The sequence below is a fragment of the Mchenga conophoros genome, linkage group LG6, assembly GCF_057382185.1.
Source record: "Mchenga conophoros isolate Kocher_MC1m ecotype Shallow Benthic linkage group LG6, M_conophoros_male_GT1.1, whole genome shotgun sequence".
NCBI lineage: Eukaryota > Metazoa > Chordata > Actinopteri > Cichliformes > Cichlidae > Mchenga > Mchenga conophoros.
The window spans coordinates 20,798,277-20,817,293 of NC_140531.1; the positions used below are offsets into that span (position 1 = coordinate 20,798,277).

Sequence of the window (19,017 nt, forward strand, 5' to 3'; positions counted from 1 at the left end):
ACCACTTGACCACCAAACCATCAGCGCCAGTGCTCATCTGACACTTGAAAACTGTCATTATGCAACGGCACGATAGCTCTTTCTCTAGGTCTGTTTGCCTCACATTCATTCAGAATTCCCCTTGTACTGTTTCACTTTAGCTCTGTCCATATTTTTGCATAATGTGAGGAGATGTTGAGTACTGAAAATGGCTTAATGTTAATGAGTTCTTTATAACTAGTAATTCAGAAACATGGAAATGCTTGTGCATACGTGCGAGCTGGTTACATAACATGACCTTGTAGCCTTTAACAACATACTGTATGGCACTTGTCACTGCCGCTTTAGGCTGAGATTTTGTGGGGAAAGAAAAAAGCTCTTGTTTTCTTCCTTTTTTTGAGAAATGTGTGTTAATAAGCATTTGCTAATAGTTTTCTCACAAGTGGGGGAAAATGTTTCAACAGCACAGTTTGGAGAAAGTTTCTCTGATATACATATATAACAATTTGATATCTTAAAAAATATTTAAAAATGGCTGATATCCAAAGTGGTTTTTTGATACATTATGATGATCATGGCACTACATGTCAAAGAAACTAGTAATAACTTTTTTTATTCATTTATTTATTTGCTGCTTTATTGCCACTTAACCTAACCTAAACCTTTAGGATATGCATTAAACTTCCACTGGTGTTTAAACATGTTGCTTGTAACTAATCTTTTTTTTAAGCCCCTTTGTAAGCACAGCATCTTTAGTGTAATTATTTCCTTTAAAGGAAAATTCAGAGATTGCTACTTACCAGCTACATCTACACTAATACGTTTTCATTTTGATACGCTGCTTTTGACAAAAAAACATCCCTAAACAGATGAACACTCATCTGTTTAGTAACGTTACGAAAACCATCTCTGGACTTACTGAAATGGTTAAAAGCGTACATCGCATAACTGTTTGTGTTGACAGAAGTGGCGTGAACGTGTTGTGATTCATAATCCATGTTGAAGTGTCCAGTTAGCCAGGGCTGATGTCTTTTTGTTCTCTAGAGAAGGTCATGAGGTAGAGGACAGCAAATACTAACTGCTTCCAAATGCGTGTCTGGCTGTCCAGATGAGGCCAATTCTTACTATAGCATTTAGTACCAAAATTTAGATACTCGTTTGCAATCATCCTAATGGTGCGATCTTCACGGACACGCAGCCACAGCAACGCAACAGACTTGGCAAAGCAGCTGAGACACTGACAAGTATCCAACTGTTAACGTACATATTAACCAGGCCAGTGCACACAGTTAAATGTTACCACACAGCCACATGTCTTTTCCGTTAAGTTATCATTGAGTTAGCGGCTGTAGCTAGTTAATAGAAAGATAGCAGTAATGTTGGAGCATGGCAAGTCCCGCTTGTCTGTAATGTGAAGAGACAGCGTAATGTTCATTTAACAGAAGAACAAAACAGGATGTTTCTTTTGGGGAGTTTAAAACATCCCCAGCAAGGGCTGTGCGATATGACCAAAATCTCATATCCCGATATATAAGAATTTTATCGTCCAGATAACGATATAAATCACAAAAATGTAACATTTTCTGTAAATTCTGTGAATCTCGGGCAGCTCGACTTGCGGGAAGTGTTTCCAGCTGCGCGTCCTTTACCCGGAGTCGAGTGTTTTAACCGATGCATGAAACGATACATTTTTAGACATAAGTTGTACCGGCCGCCGTTTTCTTTGTATTTATTACACGGCGTGCTGCGGGTTGCCTGTTCTAACGTTTGAGTCTAAGGTTTATTTTTTAGCACCTGCTGGCTCTTTTTTACTTCTCATCCGTAAATAATCTGCTCTTTCACGTGATTCAGTTTATTTTGAAAAGTCTCAACAGGATCTTGAGCTTTATTGTGAAAGGTTTATGTGGAACATAAACAAGCGGACACGCGATGGTTTTACCGTCGTTGTTGCTAACGACAACGCATAAAAACAGGCGCTTGTCCGTCCGTAGTGTGGTTATATACAGTGTTGAGAAGGTTACTTTTAAAATGTATTCCACTACAGATTACAGAATACATGCCCCAAAATGTATTTTGTAATGTATTCCGTTACGTTACTCAATGAGAGTAACGTATTCTGCATACTTAGGATTACTTTGGATATATTATCATGCTTTTTACAACTGCATGAATGTACTGTTGCTGTGTGATTTATTACTATTACTGAAGGTCCGTGGCTCCGAACCGTAGTAAAGGGACCTCTGACTAATACGTTGGTTCCGTGTCGGGCTCGTAGCCGAAAAATAGAGACAGAGAGAGGCGTTGAAAGGCTGCTCCAACGGAACTTATTGTTTCGGAGGAAAACACGAACACGGTGTACAGTCGAGTCTTAATAGTTAACTTACAACTGGGCTCGTCAGGCACTCTTCTTGGCTGAAGTGGTTATTATTGTTTCTGCTCGGTGACAGCTCGTACTTTTCCACTCACATTTTTCTCCCTCCTCGCGCTCACAGACACATAACTGGTATGGCAGTCCATTCTCCCTGCAGCACGGACTACACTGCCATAAGGCTACATTCATTAGGCCTATTAGCTTAGCACAACAACAACAACAACAACAAAAAAGCGCTCTCTCACCCAGGAAACACACAGTTGCAGAGAGACTGCGTCACCATGGCAACCGTAACGATGCCGCCTGGAACTACAGAACATAGCTGTCAAACAAAGCCCAAACAGTCCTGACCCGCCACAATATGAAACAGGAAAATACCGCCGTGTAATCCATTTATTTCAACAAAGTAACTGTATTCTAAATACCACCTTTTTAAACGGTAACTGTAACGGAATACAGTTACTCATATTCTGTATTTTAAATACGTAATGGCGGTACATTTATTCCGTTACTCCCCAACACTGGTTATATAAAATATAAGAGAAAGAGAGAACTTTAAGAAATTAATATAGCCACTACAGTGACCATCAAAACGATAAAAAAATATTGCCATAAACAGTTTATTTTGCGACACCACGAAACAAACGATAGCGTAAAATGAAACGATAGACGTTTTTATATCGTCATCCGATATATATCGTTATATCGAACAGCCCTATCCCACACACTAAGCTATTCTAGGAATGACCTAGCAGGGCCGTTAGCTAAAAGATCCTAATTAGCTGGACTTGACATTAAACTGTGTTTGATCTGCGGCGCTCCTAGTTTGAATAATAAAAAAGCACAAGCTAAGATGTGTCCAGCAGCATTTTCAGAACTTTGCTGTAGGAGTCAGGGCCATGTGGACACTAGCTATAAACATCCAGAAAGTTTTGCTTTTTAAAATGAAAACGTATTAGTGTGGACATGATTTCATTCCCTTGCTAGCTCCTTTTGTAAGCCGACTGGCCTAATCAAATTGTCCCGGCTGCTGTTGCAACACGGGTTTTATCCTAGCAGCAGCAGACTGAACACAAATAATGCCCAGCGTTTTTTATCTAAAACAGTGAGAAGCAGCAGTTGCTCAAAAATTTCTCCCCTCGCCGTCTTGTCATGTCCTGTCTTGCAGGGCAAATGGTAAGTAGATTAACTCCTCTTGTGTCCTTACAATTCCTCATCTAACTGTAAAGAGACACTTAATGACTTTGATGCAGTCCCATGATTCAGTACTAAAAGCTGACATTGCCAGGTTCACTCTCTAAATGCAAATGAGCGATTTTGGCTCCATAAAAAGACTTCTAAAGATGCAGTCTCCCAAAGGGTGAATCAGTTATGAGTATATGTATAAATTTTCTCATGGTGTCCGATAATTTAAAAAAAATGACACGATTGCTCCATATTTGGGAAATACTTTGTGGAGCTCTGTGGACACGGCTCACACCACCATGAAGGGGGAATCTTAAGGTTTCTGTGCAGTAAAGCATCACCGGCAGGGGCGAGAAAGGAGAGATGAAGTAACACGTTAGAGTTCACTCGCAAGATTCCAGCAGACATATACTCGCAGATACATTTTGACAGAAGGCAGACTCTCACAGAGAAACGCAACCACATCTCTCAGCGAGTCTCTAATCCATACACACACAGGTGCAAAATATGCAGTTCAGTTTGCACAAACATTCAAAGAGTCTTAAGTATTGGGTGTTTCTGTAACGTGGAAAAGGAGCACTGAACAAATGCGGCAAGTATATTTGAATCTGTTAGTCATCACTGCAGTTTATAATATTCATTACGTGCTCATGATACCACAGGGCAGATGATACATGTTTTTATGTAGGTGGCACTGACTGCAGCGTAATTCCATCCTATTTGGCACCTGGTTCTCATATTAAGTATTCTCCCACTTTTGCCCACTTTTACATTGTACTTGTGGGTTAATGAGCACCCCCCCCTCCCTCCCCCCCATCAGTCACCTATGACCCACCCTCCCATGATCTTGTCCCCTACCCCTGGGAGTCTCTGCACCTTTACCTGCTGACCTCTTTCAAAATGTCAGTTTCTCTCCTAGACTGTGCTGCTTGTTTTACAGATCCCTCTCACTCTGCTGCGAGAGGTTAAGGTTACTTGTAATGGAGGTAAATCTTACAAACCTATGAATTTTTCCTATCTCTTTTGCTCTTTTTTTCCTTCCCTAATTTTTTATTTCATTTATTTATTTGTTTGTTTGTTTTTGCATATGCTATTCTGCCTCTCAGTACCTAGAACCTCTTATCCAGTGTTCTTCCTGTTGTCTGAATGTTTTTTGTAGCTTAAACTCGGGTTGTATCGACCGGTACTCTTGTTGTGCTTTTATAGAGTGCCTCAGGAACCTGCAGTAATGCTTTTAATGTATGATCCGCTGTGTTTTTGGTGATGTGAGTTGATATTTTACCTTAGTTTCAGTGCTTGTTTTGACAGGAAACCAAGAGTATCTGTTAATATGTAATTTGCTTACTACTGCGTTCTCCTTCAACGTCTTCTTTCTTTCCTTTCGGCTGCTCCCTTTAGGGGTCGCCACAGCGACTCGTCTGCCTCCATCAACCCTCTGCATGTCCTCTGTTGCTCATCCATGAACTTCTGTGATCTTCCTCTTTTCCTCCTGCCTGGCAGCTCCATCTTCAACACCCTTTTATGAATATATCCATTAGCCCTCCTTTGCAACAAACCATCTCGGCTTTGCTGCTTCAACTTTGTGTCCAAACTCTGATGTACCCGTTTCTAATCCCTGCTGGTCATTCCCAGTGAAAAACTTAGCATCTTCAGCTTAGCCTCCTGTCTTTTTGTCCGTGCCACCGTCTCTAAATCATACATCATAGTAGGTCTCACTACATCTCCGTGTCTGCACTCTCTTCTTCACCTCTCTTATCCATTGTCTGTTTCTTTGGATGGTTGACCCCATGTATTTAAACTCATCGACCTTCACTGCCTTTCATCCTTGCATGGTCTCCTTTCCTGCACTTGCCCTCTCATTCACACACGTGTATTCTGTCTCGCTTCTGCTGCCTTTACTCTTTCTCCTCTCCATTGCATACCTCCAGCTCTCCAGGCTCTCTTCCCTGCTCTCAGCTTCTGCATTGCTAGTCAAAAAGATTTAAAAACATGTTGCTTTAGAAATATTTTACTTACCCTGTGTGAGGGGGTGAAGCTTGCCAGAAGCAGGACTCGTGCACTCACGAGAAAAATGCACAACCCAAACATATCTTATGGTTGCGCACTGCTCTGTCTCTTAGCGAAATAATTTCTGAACTAGTTATGTACACCAAGTTATGACAGTGTTTATCTTTTTAATTAAAGCACCCCTGCTGATAAACTAGAGTAGACTGACTCTAGGAAAAAAAATTTTCAGGACATGTGGATTGTTTCTGTGTTATAGAGTCAAGTGAAGGAGGCCAATTATTAATCAAAAAGGTGTTTTGTCTTTACTTCTCCCCAGGTTACGGCACCAGGCGCACAAAGAGCTATATGCTTACAAACAAGTAAGAAAAAGCGCACGCACACACACACACACACACACACACACACACACACACACACACACACACACACACACACACTTCAGAGATAGGAAATCATCTGTAGCTAAATGCACCGCAGAAATGAAGTATCATTGCAGTGTCTAGTTTATATCAGTTGTGCATTGGCCATCATTTAAAATTCCCATTGCTGACTCCTTAGGCAGCAGCAAGAATTTTAAAGGGTTTGTGTTTTTTGTAAGCACGCGTGCACGTCCAGCACTTCCGGAAAAGTCACGGTTATGTGAAAGATGTGAGCAGATAATAGCGTGTAAAGAAAGAAAGAGAGATGGAAGGTGTTAACAAACTTACATTATGTAATACTGCATATTACCAGCATGCAAAAAGCATCCAAACATGGCATCACAGAATATAAACACATGTTTTGTGCGTTGTGTCTCTCTGATTGTTAATCACACATTTTAGTGTATAATATTGTGATGTTTCTGTTCAGGAACTGGTTATAATTATTCTCATACAGTGTTAATCTAACTAATGGTTCTTCTTCTGTTGTTGCACCTTTAGGTCATTCAGAAGGAAAAAGTCAAAGAGCTAAATTTGCATGAGGTAAGTGCTTTTCTGTTTCGTTGGCTAATATCAGGCATCACTGTCAAGGCTTGCTGCGTCTACTGCAACAGTTTGTCACGCAGTATCAGCAGCAGACACTTTTCTCTGTCAATTTTAAACCTGTCAGTCACAAACGTCTTAGCTGTAGCCCCACCGTGTGTTTTTATTCAGGTTTTTAAATCTCATCCTCTTAGTTTTGTACTTGCATAGGAGATGTCCTGGGTCGTCATTTAATTTAAAACAAAGTCCAGAGCTCTGGGCCTGTGAAGCAACAATTTAATGTTACAAAAAAAGTTTAGAGCAGAGGTATCAAACATAAGATCCAGGGGCTAGAATTGGCCTGGCAAAGACTCCAATCTGGCCAACTGGATGGCTTTGGAACAAGTGAAGGAGGGCAGAGATTTTAGTCTTTTAACTAAAACTTTATCTGTAATTTCAAACATTTATTTTTTTATCGTGTAGAGAAACTGACACATGCTGTTGGAATTGCATGTCTTTTTTATATTAAGATATCTCTGGGATTAACATCAAAGTGATCCCTATGTGGCCCACAATGTAAAACGAGTGCGACGTCCGCAAAGATGTTATGCAATAAACATCGCGAACAGACGTTCACCGTGTTTGAACAGGGTTTGTTAAGATTTGGTTTGACAACAGTGATGACTGATACGCACTGTTTGTCATCCAACATTCAACATGTGTCTTCACTCATTGTCATGTGAAAAGGTGTAGTTAAGGCATTAACGTCCTCCCTGTTATTATTACGTAATGCTCGGTGTCAGCTCAGTGTGGTTGGAAAATTACAAACGCAGAAGTAAAGCTGCATCGCTTCTTGCGGACAGCCTTTTAACAGAGCAGCGAAAATGAAATGTCAACAAATAGCATCTTCGTGTGTGCTTTGGCACAGGCATGGCCATATTTTCTCATCAGCCGTGCTGGAATTTCCTGCTGTCCCATCAGGCTTCGGGGTTTTATTTATGTTATTAGGAATCGAGGGAGAAAGCATCACAAAGTGTCGTGTGAATGAAGCGCGTGACAGAGTAACCAAGCTGTGTTTAAGGACAATAATATATATGCACACAAGGCTGACCCAGTTCCAGGCTCACAGGATTACCCGGTGGAAATGAGCACAGCCTAAGCTACGTGGATTTGGTCTTTTATATATATAGCATAGCAGTGTAATATGGAACCCACTGAGTGTTTATATAAGTCTGTAACTTGAACAGCACCATCCTAAGCTGGTGCTGTTTTTAGCATGGCTTTGATCCCAGTCTTACATGTTATGTCGGTTTTATGTAAAGAGTGGCTGTCGTAATAGCATCACATGAAGTTCATGCTTCTGTGTCTTCTCAGACTTTTTTTTTTGTGTGTGTGTGTATTTGTAGTTATAAACAAGTGCACACATCTAAAAATATACCAGATGCTTGGAAACCCTCCCCCCAACTCCCAAGTGTATCGTGTTGTTTTTGGGACGTTTTTAAAATAGGAAAAGCTGCACAAACACATCAGTGCTGAATGACTTTGATTAAAAAAAAACTAAAAGTCACGCTTTGAGACCTGCATGAAATATGCCTGTCATGTTCCAGCAGTGCAATACATAACACTGTGTCTATTTGCTGTGGTTGCATTTTCCTATCTATGTAGGGCAGAGGTAATGATTTCATATCTTTATCTTTCATTCATCTTATCTAGTGCTGTGTAATTTGCTTTATCAGTTTGATATGGTTGTTGGTCATATGTTGAGAGTTATTGATGTTGAGCTGGATGAATAGCCTGGGAATATGTATGCAAGAATACAGTTAGCAAGTGGCAGCAACTGCCTATTGTAAACATTCAGTTGTTTTAACCGTGTAAAAGCCCAGAAAAGTAAAATTATTTGAAACTAGAGTGTTTATTGAAGTTTCTGACAAATACGAAATTAATTAATTTGTGTTATTTGGAATTTGGGCAAGTTATTGTTTACATTGTATCTTTAAAAAAATAGAATTAGATTGATAATATGGAGGTATCATAAACTCATGTAGCAAATATTTGGCATTGTAAGGGTTCGTTTTGCTTTGTGAGGAGTTTATTTTGCTTTTTTTTTTCTTTTCTTTTAGAGATGTTTGCTGCATTAAATTCAAAGAATACATCTAATACATTATAGCGTCATTTTGTTTGTCACTGATGGGTTTTGGCGAGTGTTTTGTTTCTTTTACACATTGGTGGAGCTTTTTTAAAAAAATCTTTTTTAACTGTATGTTACATGTTGTGTGTTCCTGTTAAAAAATGATGGCTAAAGGTTAGTAACCTGATTTTAATGTAAGTGCATCATCATAAACTTCAGCTTCCTCTAAACTTTTAATTTTAAAAAGTGTACATGCAGAGATTGAAATGAAAGTAAACGTCTGCAGATGGGGAAACTGTGAAACTCTTGGTATTAATGTTCCTCTTAGTACCTCTTTACACAGTAGAAAGTGGTAAGACTGTGGGTGGTAATTACAGTTTGTGGTCCCAGCGTGCTAGGCAACATGTTCTCATCACTAGAGATGAGGAGATCGGAGTCCTTCACACGTCTGCTCTTTCTCACAATTTCGTTTTAAGCATTACGCTGATCCTCGGATGGTCTTTTTCTCTACCTGTTAATTTGATCTCTTTCTGTTGCTTGGCTGAGTTGAATGAAGAACGCTCTTTGTCTGGTAAATTTGTACGTGCAGAGCATTGCTTGGCATTCATGTACTGTTCTTGCTTCAATAAAATCAACAAGAGGGTAGAGTGTCTTTTGGGGTTTTTTTGTACAGTTTTTGGAAGCTTGCAGGATTAATCCACTTAACAGTGAAAAAATAGGTTCTGTCAAAAGTTGGCCGACAGTGTCACATCTAAGCCGTGAGGGTGACGCCACAGAAAAAGGCACTGAGAAAAACAAGAACACTGATCTATTCACCAATCAAGAGACCAAAGCAGACATCTTAACAGAGAAGTGTTGTGTGTCCAAAACTCCTCAGGAGTGGAAGCTAAAGCCCCCCATACTGTTCTTTTCATCCACAGTCATCCATTCAGCACTTGTAAAATAGAAGTTAGAGAGAAAATGTCGTCGAGTTTGAATAGCCAGTGAGCCCCTCATTAAAAGCTTCTACTGTAAAGGCTGTATGAAAATTGGCTTCATAGACCAACAGTTTATCTATTTCAGAGTTCACAATACTTCCCTAGACTTTACCTCCACTGTGAAATCATCCCAGCTGGCCATTGATGGCATGGATAGGTAGTAAGATTTGCTGCAAGTTATAGGAACGGTTGGGAACGATGACTCTTGCAGGATACTTCTCATTTTAATTTGTTTCAAGCAACATTAAATTGAGAGAGCACTCTTCTTACTGGAAGAGAAATCCATCTGCATCTGAATTGATCAAATGTAGCCAGCATGCCTGAAATAAGTAGCACGTCAAATAGCGCTTAGTGTGCCGTGTGGTTCTTGGGTGTTTGTGAACTGTATAATTTGCCCCACCATAGATTCGCGTCAGCATCTCCATCATAATAAGACCTGCGTCACCGACGGTCATGCACAGGCATCGCTCAATGCTTGCACTTCTGCACAAATTTAAAATGAGCGTGCGTGTCAGTCAGCTACATTGATCAAACACAAAAAAGAGAGAAAATAGACAGAAGCTAATGTGATTTCAGAGTCTAGTTTTCTATTTCTGGAGTAATATACTTATGTCTGTTCCCTTCCATATGTATGAAATGAAGCAAAAAAGAGATGGGTGAAGTGAAGAAAACCTGTTACTCTAAGTGCAGAAAAGTCGTAATCCATGTAAAACAGTTGGGGAGTAATGGCAACCGTTTTTAAATTAGTCTGGCCACATTACCAAGACTACCAAGAAGGCTAGGAAGCTCTCCTAGCCTTCCCAAGCAGTTGTAATGAAGATAAATCTGGGTTTAACAATGCTTTCTTGAGTTGCCAGTTAATTTAAACTCAGTATTGTATGGGGGAAAACTAATTGCCTGCCTTCCACCCTATGACAGATGGGATAGGCTATAGTAACTCTGCAACTTTGAATCGGATTGGTGGAAGAAAATGTATAGATGGATGGATGCTGTAGGTCCAGCAGAGAACGTTATTTCTAAAACTCCTACAGTGTAGGAGTTTTAGAAATAACGTTCTCTGCTGGGTCTCTCATAGGGGAATTTTGATGAGCGCTGAATTCCAGCGACTACATGAAAGGGCTGCATTGTTTCTTTGATGAAAGGCCTGCAGTTACTCAAAGTCAGGGGGAAGGGGATGATTGAGCCAGTGTTGCTCATAATAGGCTATCATAATATTACTGCAATCGATTGTGACAACATTACGAACCCAGGATCTATTCTTAACCCAGTTAAAGGCCAAGGGCTCATCATCACGCTCATCTAAAGCCACCAAAATAGAATTTGCAGGCGGTGGAGGGGTGAACGGATCAGTGGAATATTATTTTTTCCATCCCCACATGTTTCACTTCCTAATTTCCAAGAATTCCACACAACCACAACAGTTAGCTAAAACTATAAGGTGACCTGTTACGCTAGTTGAAAGTGTTTTTGTTTAAACCAAAATGGCATCCACATCCTGCTCATCGGGAATTTCTCAATGACCCTGACAAGGACTTTTTTTTCAGGGAACTTGAGCTGAACTGCCCAGAAATGGTTACTGTCTTACAATCGAGTTTAAAGTCTTGAATTGTAGTCATAGTGTGGGCTTTAGTATGCTTTCTTGTTTCATTCAAACCAGATCTGAAGATCTCTCAGCTTTTCTAACTTACGACTCCAGAAATGAACTGATAATCTCTCACCATCTGCATTACAGTGTTGATTGCTTTCCTGTTGAAAAGGGGAAAACCAAAACTACTGTAATGTGTGGCCTCTTGGCCGCGAACGGAACAAGTCCCCATGAGTGTTGCATCAGAGTTATACAACAGGCATAGTTGGTCAGTTGGACTTTTTTCCGTGGTTTTGGGGTTTTTTTCAGGCTGTTCTGGGGTGGGTTTTTGTTAAGTTTTTGGTGTTGTTGGTAAAAGGTTTTTTTTGTGTGTGTGTGTTTGTTCTTTTCACTAACACAAAGCTAAAATGATGCATGGCTTTATACAGAAAGCACCTCCTAACTCCCCCGATCTCTTTCAGATTTGTGCAGTGTGCTTGGAGGAGTTCAAACAGAAAGATGAGCTGGGGATTTGTCCATGCAAACACGCCTTTCATAGGAAGTAAGTACACGGTCTTATTGACATGCACAAGCACACACAGACACACACGTTTGTACACATCCAGTCAAGGACAAACAAGTCATTAAAGATTTCTTTATCTGGATGGTGTATTTCCATTGATTTTCCCACTTTTTAGGTATAGTAAATACAAATCGCTAGATGTTCTGCAATTTCAGAGACTTAGGGTGAACAATTATTGTCAAGCTTGTTGCGTTTGTGTGGAAGCCAACAATAACAAATGCCTCAGAGTTGCATGTTTTTGGGACACTAAACTAAAGCCCAGTGTTTATGAATTGGGAACTGCAGATGACATGTTGGATTGCTTCAGCCTGTTTGTCCCACACCTCCCTCCATGGCCTCCTACTTCAACTGAGTTCATTATAACAGCACGATGCCTCCCTTGGCCTAGTTTTTCTCTGCAGTTGCTGCAAGAGTAGTGACCTCTCACCTCTATATATACACACTGCTCTGCTCTAGTGCAAGGTAAGGAAAGGCATGCCGCTGTGCAGAGGAAAAGGTTTATTGAGGAGGGTATTGCTGGGTAGATCTTTTTACAAATGATGAGAAGAGAGGCAAATTATACAAGAAAAATAGGGTTCCAGTGAATGTTTGGTTAATGAAAAAGAAATAAAATAAAAGAAGTGCTAGTGAGTCATGCAAGTGCAGAATTATTTGTGAATTTAGAGATATGTTTGTCTTGATCCTTGCATGTAATCAAAATCTGTATCAAGATTTGTGGATGTGTACATACAGTTGTAGATGTTGTTTGTGGTTATTAACGGCTTAAAGTGTTGCACTCTGAGAGCTGGAAATAAATCTCCTCTCACCTGGCTGTCTCTTTATGAGGATTTTGGCTACACTTGGGTCTGAGCGGCTCTAGGAATAGATGTGCGACGGTTTGCAAATGTATGTGTTGTTTTTTTTGCTGGTTAATGAGCTGATATATGTTTCATATTTTCCTCTTGAACACAGCCACTGGAAGACAGAAAGCCAAACCTCTGGTGATCTACATTTGACCACTTAATTATTATTATGAGCTCTGGGTAATGACCAAAAGACTGAGAAACAAAACACGTATTTACTTATGAGATGAAACTTGTGGCAAAGAACGCTTTTAAAAGGGCGCCCCCATTAGGCCAGGTGGAAATAAAACTCCTATCCGGTTGTTCAGTGATGACGCGACGAATCCTACTTCCGGGTCTAAAGTAGCCTGCGTTTAATATGGCTTTTGTGTTGTTAACATGTTTAATGTTATGTATTTTCTTCTATTTAATCTCAAAAAACTCCTAAAACAGTCAGTGATCACTGTTGACCTCCCTCGGCTTTTATTACCACTAATCATTTATTTAAGCTCAGTTTTTAAAACCTTAGGATGTAACTACAGCCCAGCCCATGCAGCAGTATATGAATGACTAACCTCGTATTGTGGATGGATTATCTCAGTTGTTCTCCTGGCTGAAGTTTGGTCCTTTTACAGCATCCTGCCATGCGATTACATTTGTTCCTGACCACTGAGAACACTCACGTTAACTTTTATCGAGTGGAAAAAAAGTTAGCTTGTTTATATTATGCTAACATAGCTGTGTCGCTAGCACATCATTATATACCAGCTAGCCCAACTTCAGTAACCCTACAAACGTCACTGCTGTTTAGTTTTCCGTCTTCATTTATGTTGGAAGTGATAACAGAGCTGTACGTTTTAATTTGTTTCCAAAACCCCGCAGTCAGGACATGCTATATTGTATTTAGATAGAAGCTAGCGAGCTAACTCCCTGCTAACTTCTAACTCCGTTAAATGTCATAAATTCCGTTTTCATGGATGCCTGGATGTTAAACTCAATTGTTACACCTGGTAGAGCAGAACGCTGATCATTTTATTAAAGATGAAAGACTTTAGACAGTTTTTCAACTCTCAGTAATGCCACAGTGATCGTTTGATATATGGACCTGCAGCGGAGTTTAGGTCCAGACACTGCTAGTGACGTCAGACTGAACAACCGGATAGAAAGCCGCGCAAGCATGTGGAGAACATGCAGACACAAATATTTTAGGATAAACCCAGAAAAAAAAGTTGTCTTTGGTATATGAGGTTTATATTTATTTGCCCCCTTTATTTTCCACTCTGCGTGGGTTTTTTTTGTTTGTTTGTTTGTTTTTTTTAAATTTGGGATAGATTTTATACCAGATGGTCTTCCAGATGTAATTTATCATGTAAAACATCACTAACTTGTGACCCCTCCTGAGACTCATGTGCAAGTCTTTAATTCATACTTAGTTTTAGTCATAATTTAGGCATCTAAATTCTTGTAGTTTTGGTCTAGTTTTAGGTTTTAAAAAATGGGGGGGCTGATCAAACGTGTGCGTCTAACCTTACTGCAGGAGATTAATTCTGATTGGATCTCGTCTCTCCAGAGAAATTTTGTCTTGTTTTTATTTGTTTACAAAAGTGTCAGTGCATTTCTTCATAGTTCTTCATACTTCGTTACCATCTCGTTTCCATCAAAGGGGTCTGTGGTTATGACGTACCCTATGGGGTAGATTTAATAAAGAAGTGTAACCCCCGTAAAGCAGCGGTCCCCAACCCCCAGGCCTCGGACCGGTACCGGGCCGCGAGAGTTGAGGCTCAGGTGTGAAATGTGTGGTTTTCAGGGTTTTTATCGGTTTTCAGCGTTATTTTGTTATCGTTTTTATCGTTAACTCTGTTTTCCTGGATCTTTTCATGTGTGTTATGAATAAATCTTCTTTTTTTCGGTACCGGTTCTAGTTTTATTTTGTTGTATTTATCCGTGACACCTTAAAGGCCTGTCCGTGAAAATATTGTCGGGCATAAACCAGTCCGTGGCGCAAAAAAGGTTGGGGACCGCTGCCGTAAAGCGAATGTTTTAACGGCTACATCATGCGATTTATTAGCGCCCACTGGTGGAAAAACTGTCATGGCACATTCTCTAAATTGATTTAAACATACCACATTTTGTTTATTCCATAATTTATTACAACATTGTGGCACCACTGCACATGTAAATATAAATATGCCATACGTATTGCTGTTGTCAGTTATCAATTCCGTTACGTACATTGAGAGCTAAGAGCTAACCGGAGCCCATCTCCGTGTATGTGAACCCATAATAATCAATAAAGCTGATTCTGATTTTGATGCTTTTTCCTGCTTACAAGCTGCTATCCTATATTTCCTGTACCCTCTGAATCACTCACTTCTTTCATCCCTGCCTTTAACTATAAGCGCTGTGCTTTTTCTTTCCTTCAGGTGCCTCATTAAGTGGCTGGAGGTGAGGAAAGTGTGCCCGCTGTGCAACATGCCCGTCTTGCAGCTCGCCCAGCAGGCCGGCAGCACAGACCCTGCTGTGCAGATAGAGCAGCCTTTGCCTGGTATTGAGAACTTGGTGTAGCAGACTGACGGCCTCCTTCACAGTACATTACAAACACACGCATCCCGACACTCATGCTCTTACCTGTACAGGTACACTTTTGGTATGAGTGCGTGGACAGACTGGAGAAACTGGAGCTAATGCTCAGATCTACACAAAAGCTGCGAATCTGCCGCCATCGCCACCTCTCGTATCTTTTTGCATCGGTTCACAAAAGGATTTCCTGACATCTGCTCTAACTGAGAGTCATGTGTTTTCATGTATTTTTATTTTCACGGACAATGAAGAAGAGCTGATAACGAAGAAGTTTTCCTTTTCGACCGAGACGGTCGATAACTTTTTCACAACCAAAGCACTTTTCTGGGGACACCAGCGAAAGACCAGGAGGAAGAAGGAAAAGACAAAAGAACTACAGTACACTAAAATCTCAATAGTTTTTCTTTTATTTAACAAGCACTTTATGAGAAAGGCAAACCTGAATTTGCATGTGGCTCGTAGTCCCAAGGTCAATATATTTTATCATTAACGCTCATTTCCATGTACAGTACAAATAAACCAGGGTTAGGTCATTTTGGATTTTTTTTTTGTTAACAAACAAAATGTACATACACATCAGAAAGGGAAAATTTGGAAAGTTTGTTTAGTTTGTGCTGCACACACACACAAGAAACCGAAGTCAAAGTATCCTCGACTTTATGTCTGACTGAATGTGAAAGGTTTTTACACGCACACAACCCACACGCACACAATTCAGATGAAACATGAAGAATTTGTTCCCACATCATTACTCATTCATAATGTTACAGTTCTCCTTTTTTGTAAGGATTCAAACACATAAAGATGATGCAGTGAACAAATTATAGCATCAGCCATGTGTGGATACTGTCAGCCCTCCACAATCCAGGCATTACTCACAGTTGGGATCAGTCACAGGAAATCAACATTTCACAGTGCCCACTGTTTTAACCTCAAATTGTGTTGGTGTGTATGCACTGATGCTTAATCTTTAAACAGTTAAACAGACCCAACGGAAGTAATCAAGCACTCAGACGTTTCCCAACTAACACAGATGTTGCGCTTTGCTTCGCAGCGTTTTTATTTCATTGAAGCCGAGCTGCGCGGGTGCCGCAGAGACTCGTCTTCGCAAACATTTCACAGAAACAAAGTGTCATACGGTCGAGTCGGCGTCACTCGAAATATCACCGCACGTCCCTCTGAATCTGAATCTGAATGACTTCTGAGTTTAAGCACGCTGCTTTTACCGCTGAATTTGTTTTTGCTTCCGCTCTAGTATTTATGCTTTTTTAAAATAGATATATATATATATATATATTTATTGTGATATCTCGGTACAGCTTCATAGAGAGAACGAGTTAGTGGACTCAGCATAGCTTTCAGGCAACATTTCCACACATACATTGGGAGGGGCTCGAGCCGCGAACCCCCCTCTGGCCCCCACCCACAGAGGTAGCAGTCAGCAGGTTGTAATGAAGCAGCAGTTTCATTCACACACGCGCACACAGGTTCAGCTTTTTGGCCGTGGTATTCTGGCGCTTTCGCCCCTCGCCTCTCTCTGTATAGTACAGGGTGCTTTTGTTTCGTGCCACACATACATTAACCCTGAACCCCTGACCTTTGTGTTTTTGTTTTTGTCTCCTGTTAATATGTTGTTGGGCTAAAAGAAAAAAGCTTCATCACTCTGAGATGAATTAGAGATAGTCATTTTATCAATGATGTGTGATATTCAGTAACAGCTGTGTGTTACCTTTTTTAGAAGCACAAACAACAGCAACAAAAAATGAGCCCCCACTACAAAAAGTGAGCTTTCTGTCAGGGCTAACATGCTAACTGATTGTTCTGTTTTCTGGCTGCTTTCTTTCTCAATTATTACACAAAGGTTGAGGTTCACAATACGTGGACGATGCTTCTTCCATTGTTGCTTTGATCTGAATGTCAGGCCACACACACCGCAGTGTTGACCTCTGTGGACATTAAATAAGAACAAAAACAGGGTTATTTTTCTGTCTTGTGTGACGGTCACTCCTCCTGCATGGAAGCAGCACGGTGCTACATAAAAATGTTAAGGCTGATTGAAACGTATTGGCCAATCCCAAACAGACTTATTAGGACACTAGGTGAGCAGGGCGTGTATCAGACAACATCTCCACTTCAAAAGAGTTTTATGTTGAACAAATGAAGCAGCATCAAATCCTGCAGCGTGTGACGGGCAGAATTTGTTGCCTTCTCTCTTCTCGGTTTCGGTTACAAAAAGGCTGTGACTGTTTTTCTGCACTTCTATTAATCCCAGATCTTCACTTTATCTTTCTTCCATTGTCCCCCGATAGACGCTGGTAATAACACAAGTCTTAATGCTTTGTTCCTGCTAGTGGATTTGTCTTTGAATGTATGTTTCAGGAGAAAAAGGAGAGATTTAATGTGAAAATGTGCTATTTTGCGTAGTCAAGTTGCCACTTTGTTTCACCACTGTTAGATGTATGTAGATGCTAGTAACGTAAATAGTGTATTTACACACGGTGCACAAAGAAGAAAAAGCTCCTTCCTGTAAACTGAACGGCAGCTGACACTTCCCCGCAGTCTGCTCTATCTTAAATGTTGCTCGATTGTAAAACACCTTCCACCTGATTTTTTTTTTCCTTCCCGCGTGCCGTCCCGATCCCGCTAAAAGAGAGCGCGCCAACCCACGGTGAATCAGATTGATCGAGCAAAGAGATGCGAGGGAGTTTCTGTGAGGCTGTGAGCAGAAGAGGCTGGAAGCTGAGCCAGTCATGAATATAGTAATGAACGACTTCCCACCGCTGAAATCACCGTTGACGTCAGCGCCGCTCCTGAGTTACCTCGGGCTATAAATAGACGACAGTCAGGAGCACAGTTTTACACCGAGAATCTACTCGTATTGTGAGTGGAGAGCTTCCGAATGACGGCCTCACAAGCCACTTTTATTATTGTCCCTTTAGGGCAAGGCGTTTGATGGGGGAATGTGACAGACTCAGTTTTATTCATAAAAGAGTCAAGTTGTTACCTTTTCCTTTCAGATGAGGGTTGCGTTACATTTCCGTGGTTGATTTTAGCGACCAGACCATTTAATTTTATTTTGAAATCTCTATCACTGACGCCCTGAAGTGAACTTTCTTCTTGTTTGTATGGTGTGCTATTTATTTCACCACTGCTCCAGTAGTGACCTCCTTACCCACCAATACTCCCCCCCTCCCCCCGTTTTTATTTTAAATGTCCAAACAAATCCTCCCACCTCCCAGCTTGAGCAGCGTACCTGAACACACCCTCTTGCCTCTTTTTTGTTAACACTGATTACGTTTGTGGACTTTCACAGACATTTGTTTGTAAAACTAAGAATTCTGCAGCCAGAATATTTTTGGAGACAGTCAGTATTTGTAAGCTCTATTTTTGTATATTGTTATTTTGGAGAAAATAATATGCTTTTTTTTTTTTTCTTGTTTTTTGCTAATTTCATGGGTATTCATTTCAAGAAAATGTTGCATGTGACTTGAGTTGAACTGTAAATAAAGTTTCCAAGTTTTGGAAGGATGTTTGTTGTGTTTTGTCTTTTCCTCTTCCAGATGTAGTCAAAATGTATCACTAAATTGACAACTCAGGAAAAATAATGTTTGTATGTCCTGTCTCAAGATGCATTCAGTACCTCTTGGCTGGACTGATGTAACTCAGTATTAGCAGGGTGTTCTAAAAGTTCCCTGAAAGCCTTCTGTTGATCCAAAACTATACTGTGACACTAGAAATTCTCTGTATTGGCTTCCTGTTAAATCCACAAACTTGCTCATGCTTAGTTGTCTAAATTTTTCTCCAGAATATTTTAGAGATTTTTACCCCACAGTTTAAACCACCTTGAAGCGACTGTTATTGTGATTTGATGCTATATAAAT

General features: G+C 40.4%; 1 protein-coding gene across 1 annotated transcript in view; it reads left to right on the forward strand.

Moving 5' to 3' along the window:
* rnf24 (ring finger protein 24) overlaps positions 1-18,664 on the forward strand; it is a 31,196-nt gene extending 12,532 nt beyond the window's left edge. Inside the window, exons 3-6 of the mRNA XM_085276721.1 lie at positions 5,859-5,901; positions 6,463-6,504; positions 11,635-11,714; positions 14,980-18,664. Coding sequence (XP_085132847.1) covers positions 5,859-5,901; positions 6,463-6,504; positions 11,635-11,714; positions 14,980-15,121 — 307 coding nt within the window. The 3' untranslated portion in view covers positions 15,122-18,664. The remainder of the gene's footprint in view (positions 1-5,858; positions 5,902-6,462; positions 6,505-11,634; positions 11,715-14,979) is intronic.
* The last annotated feature ends 353 nt before the right edge of the window (positions 18,665-19,017 follow it).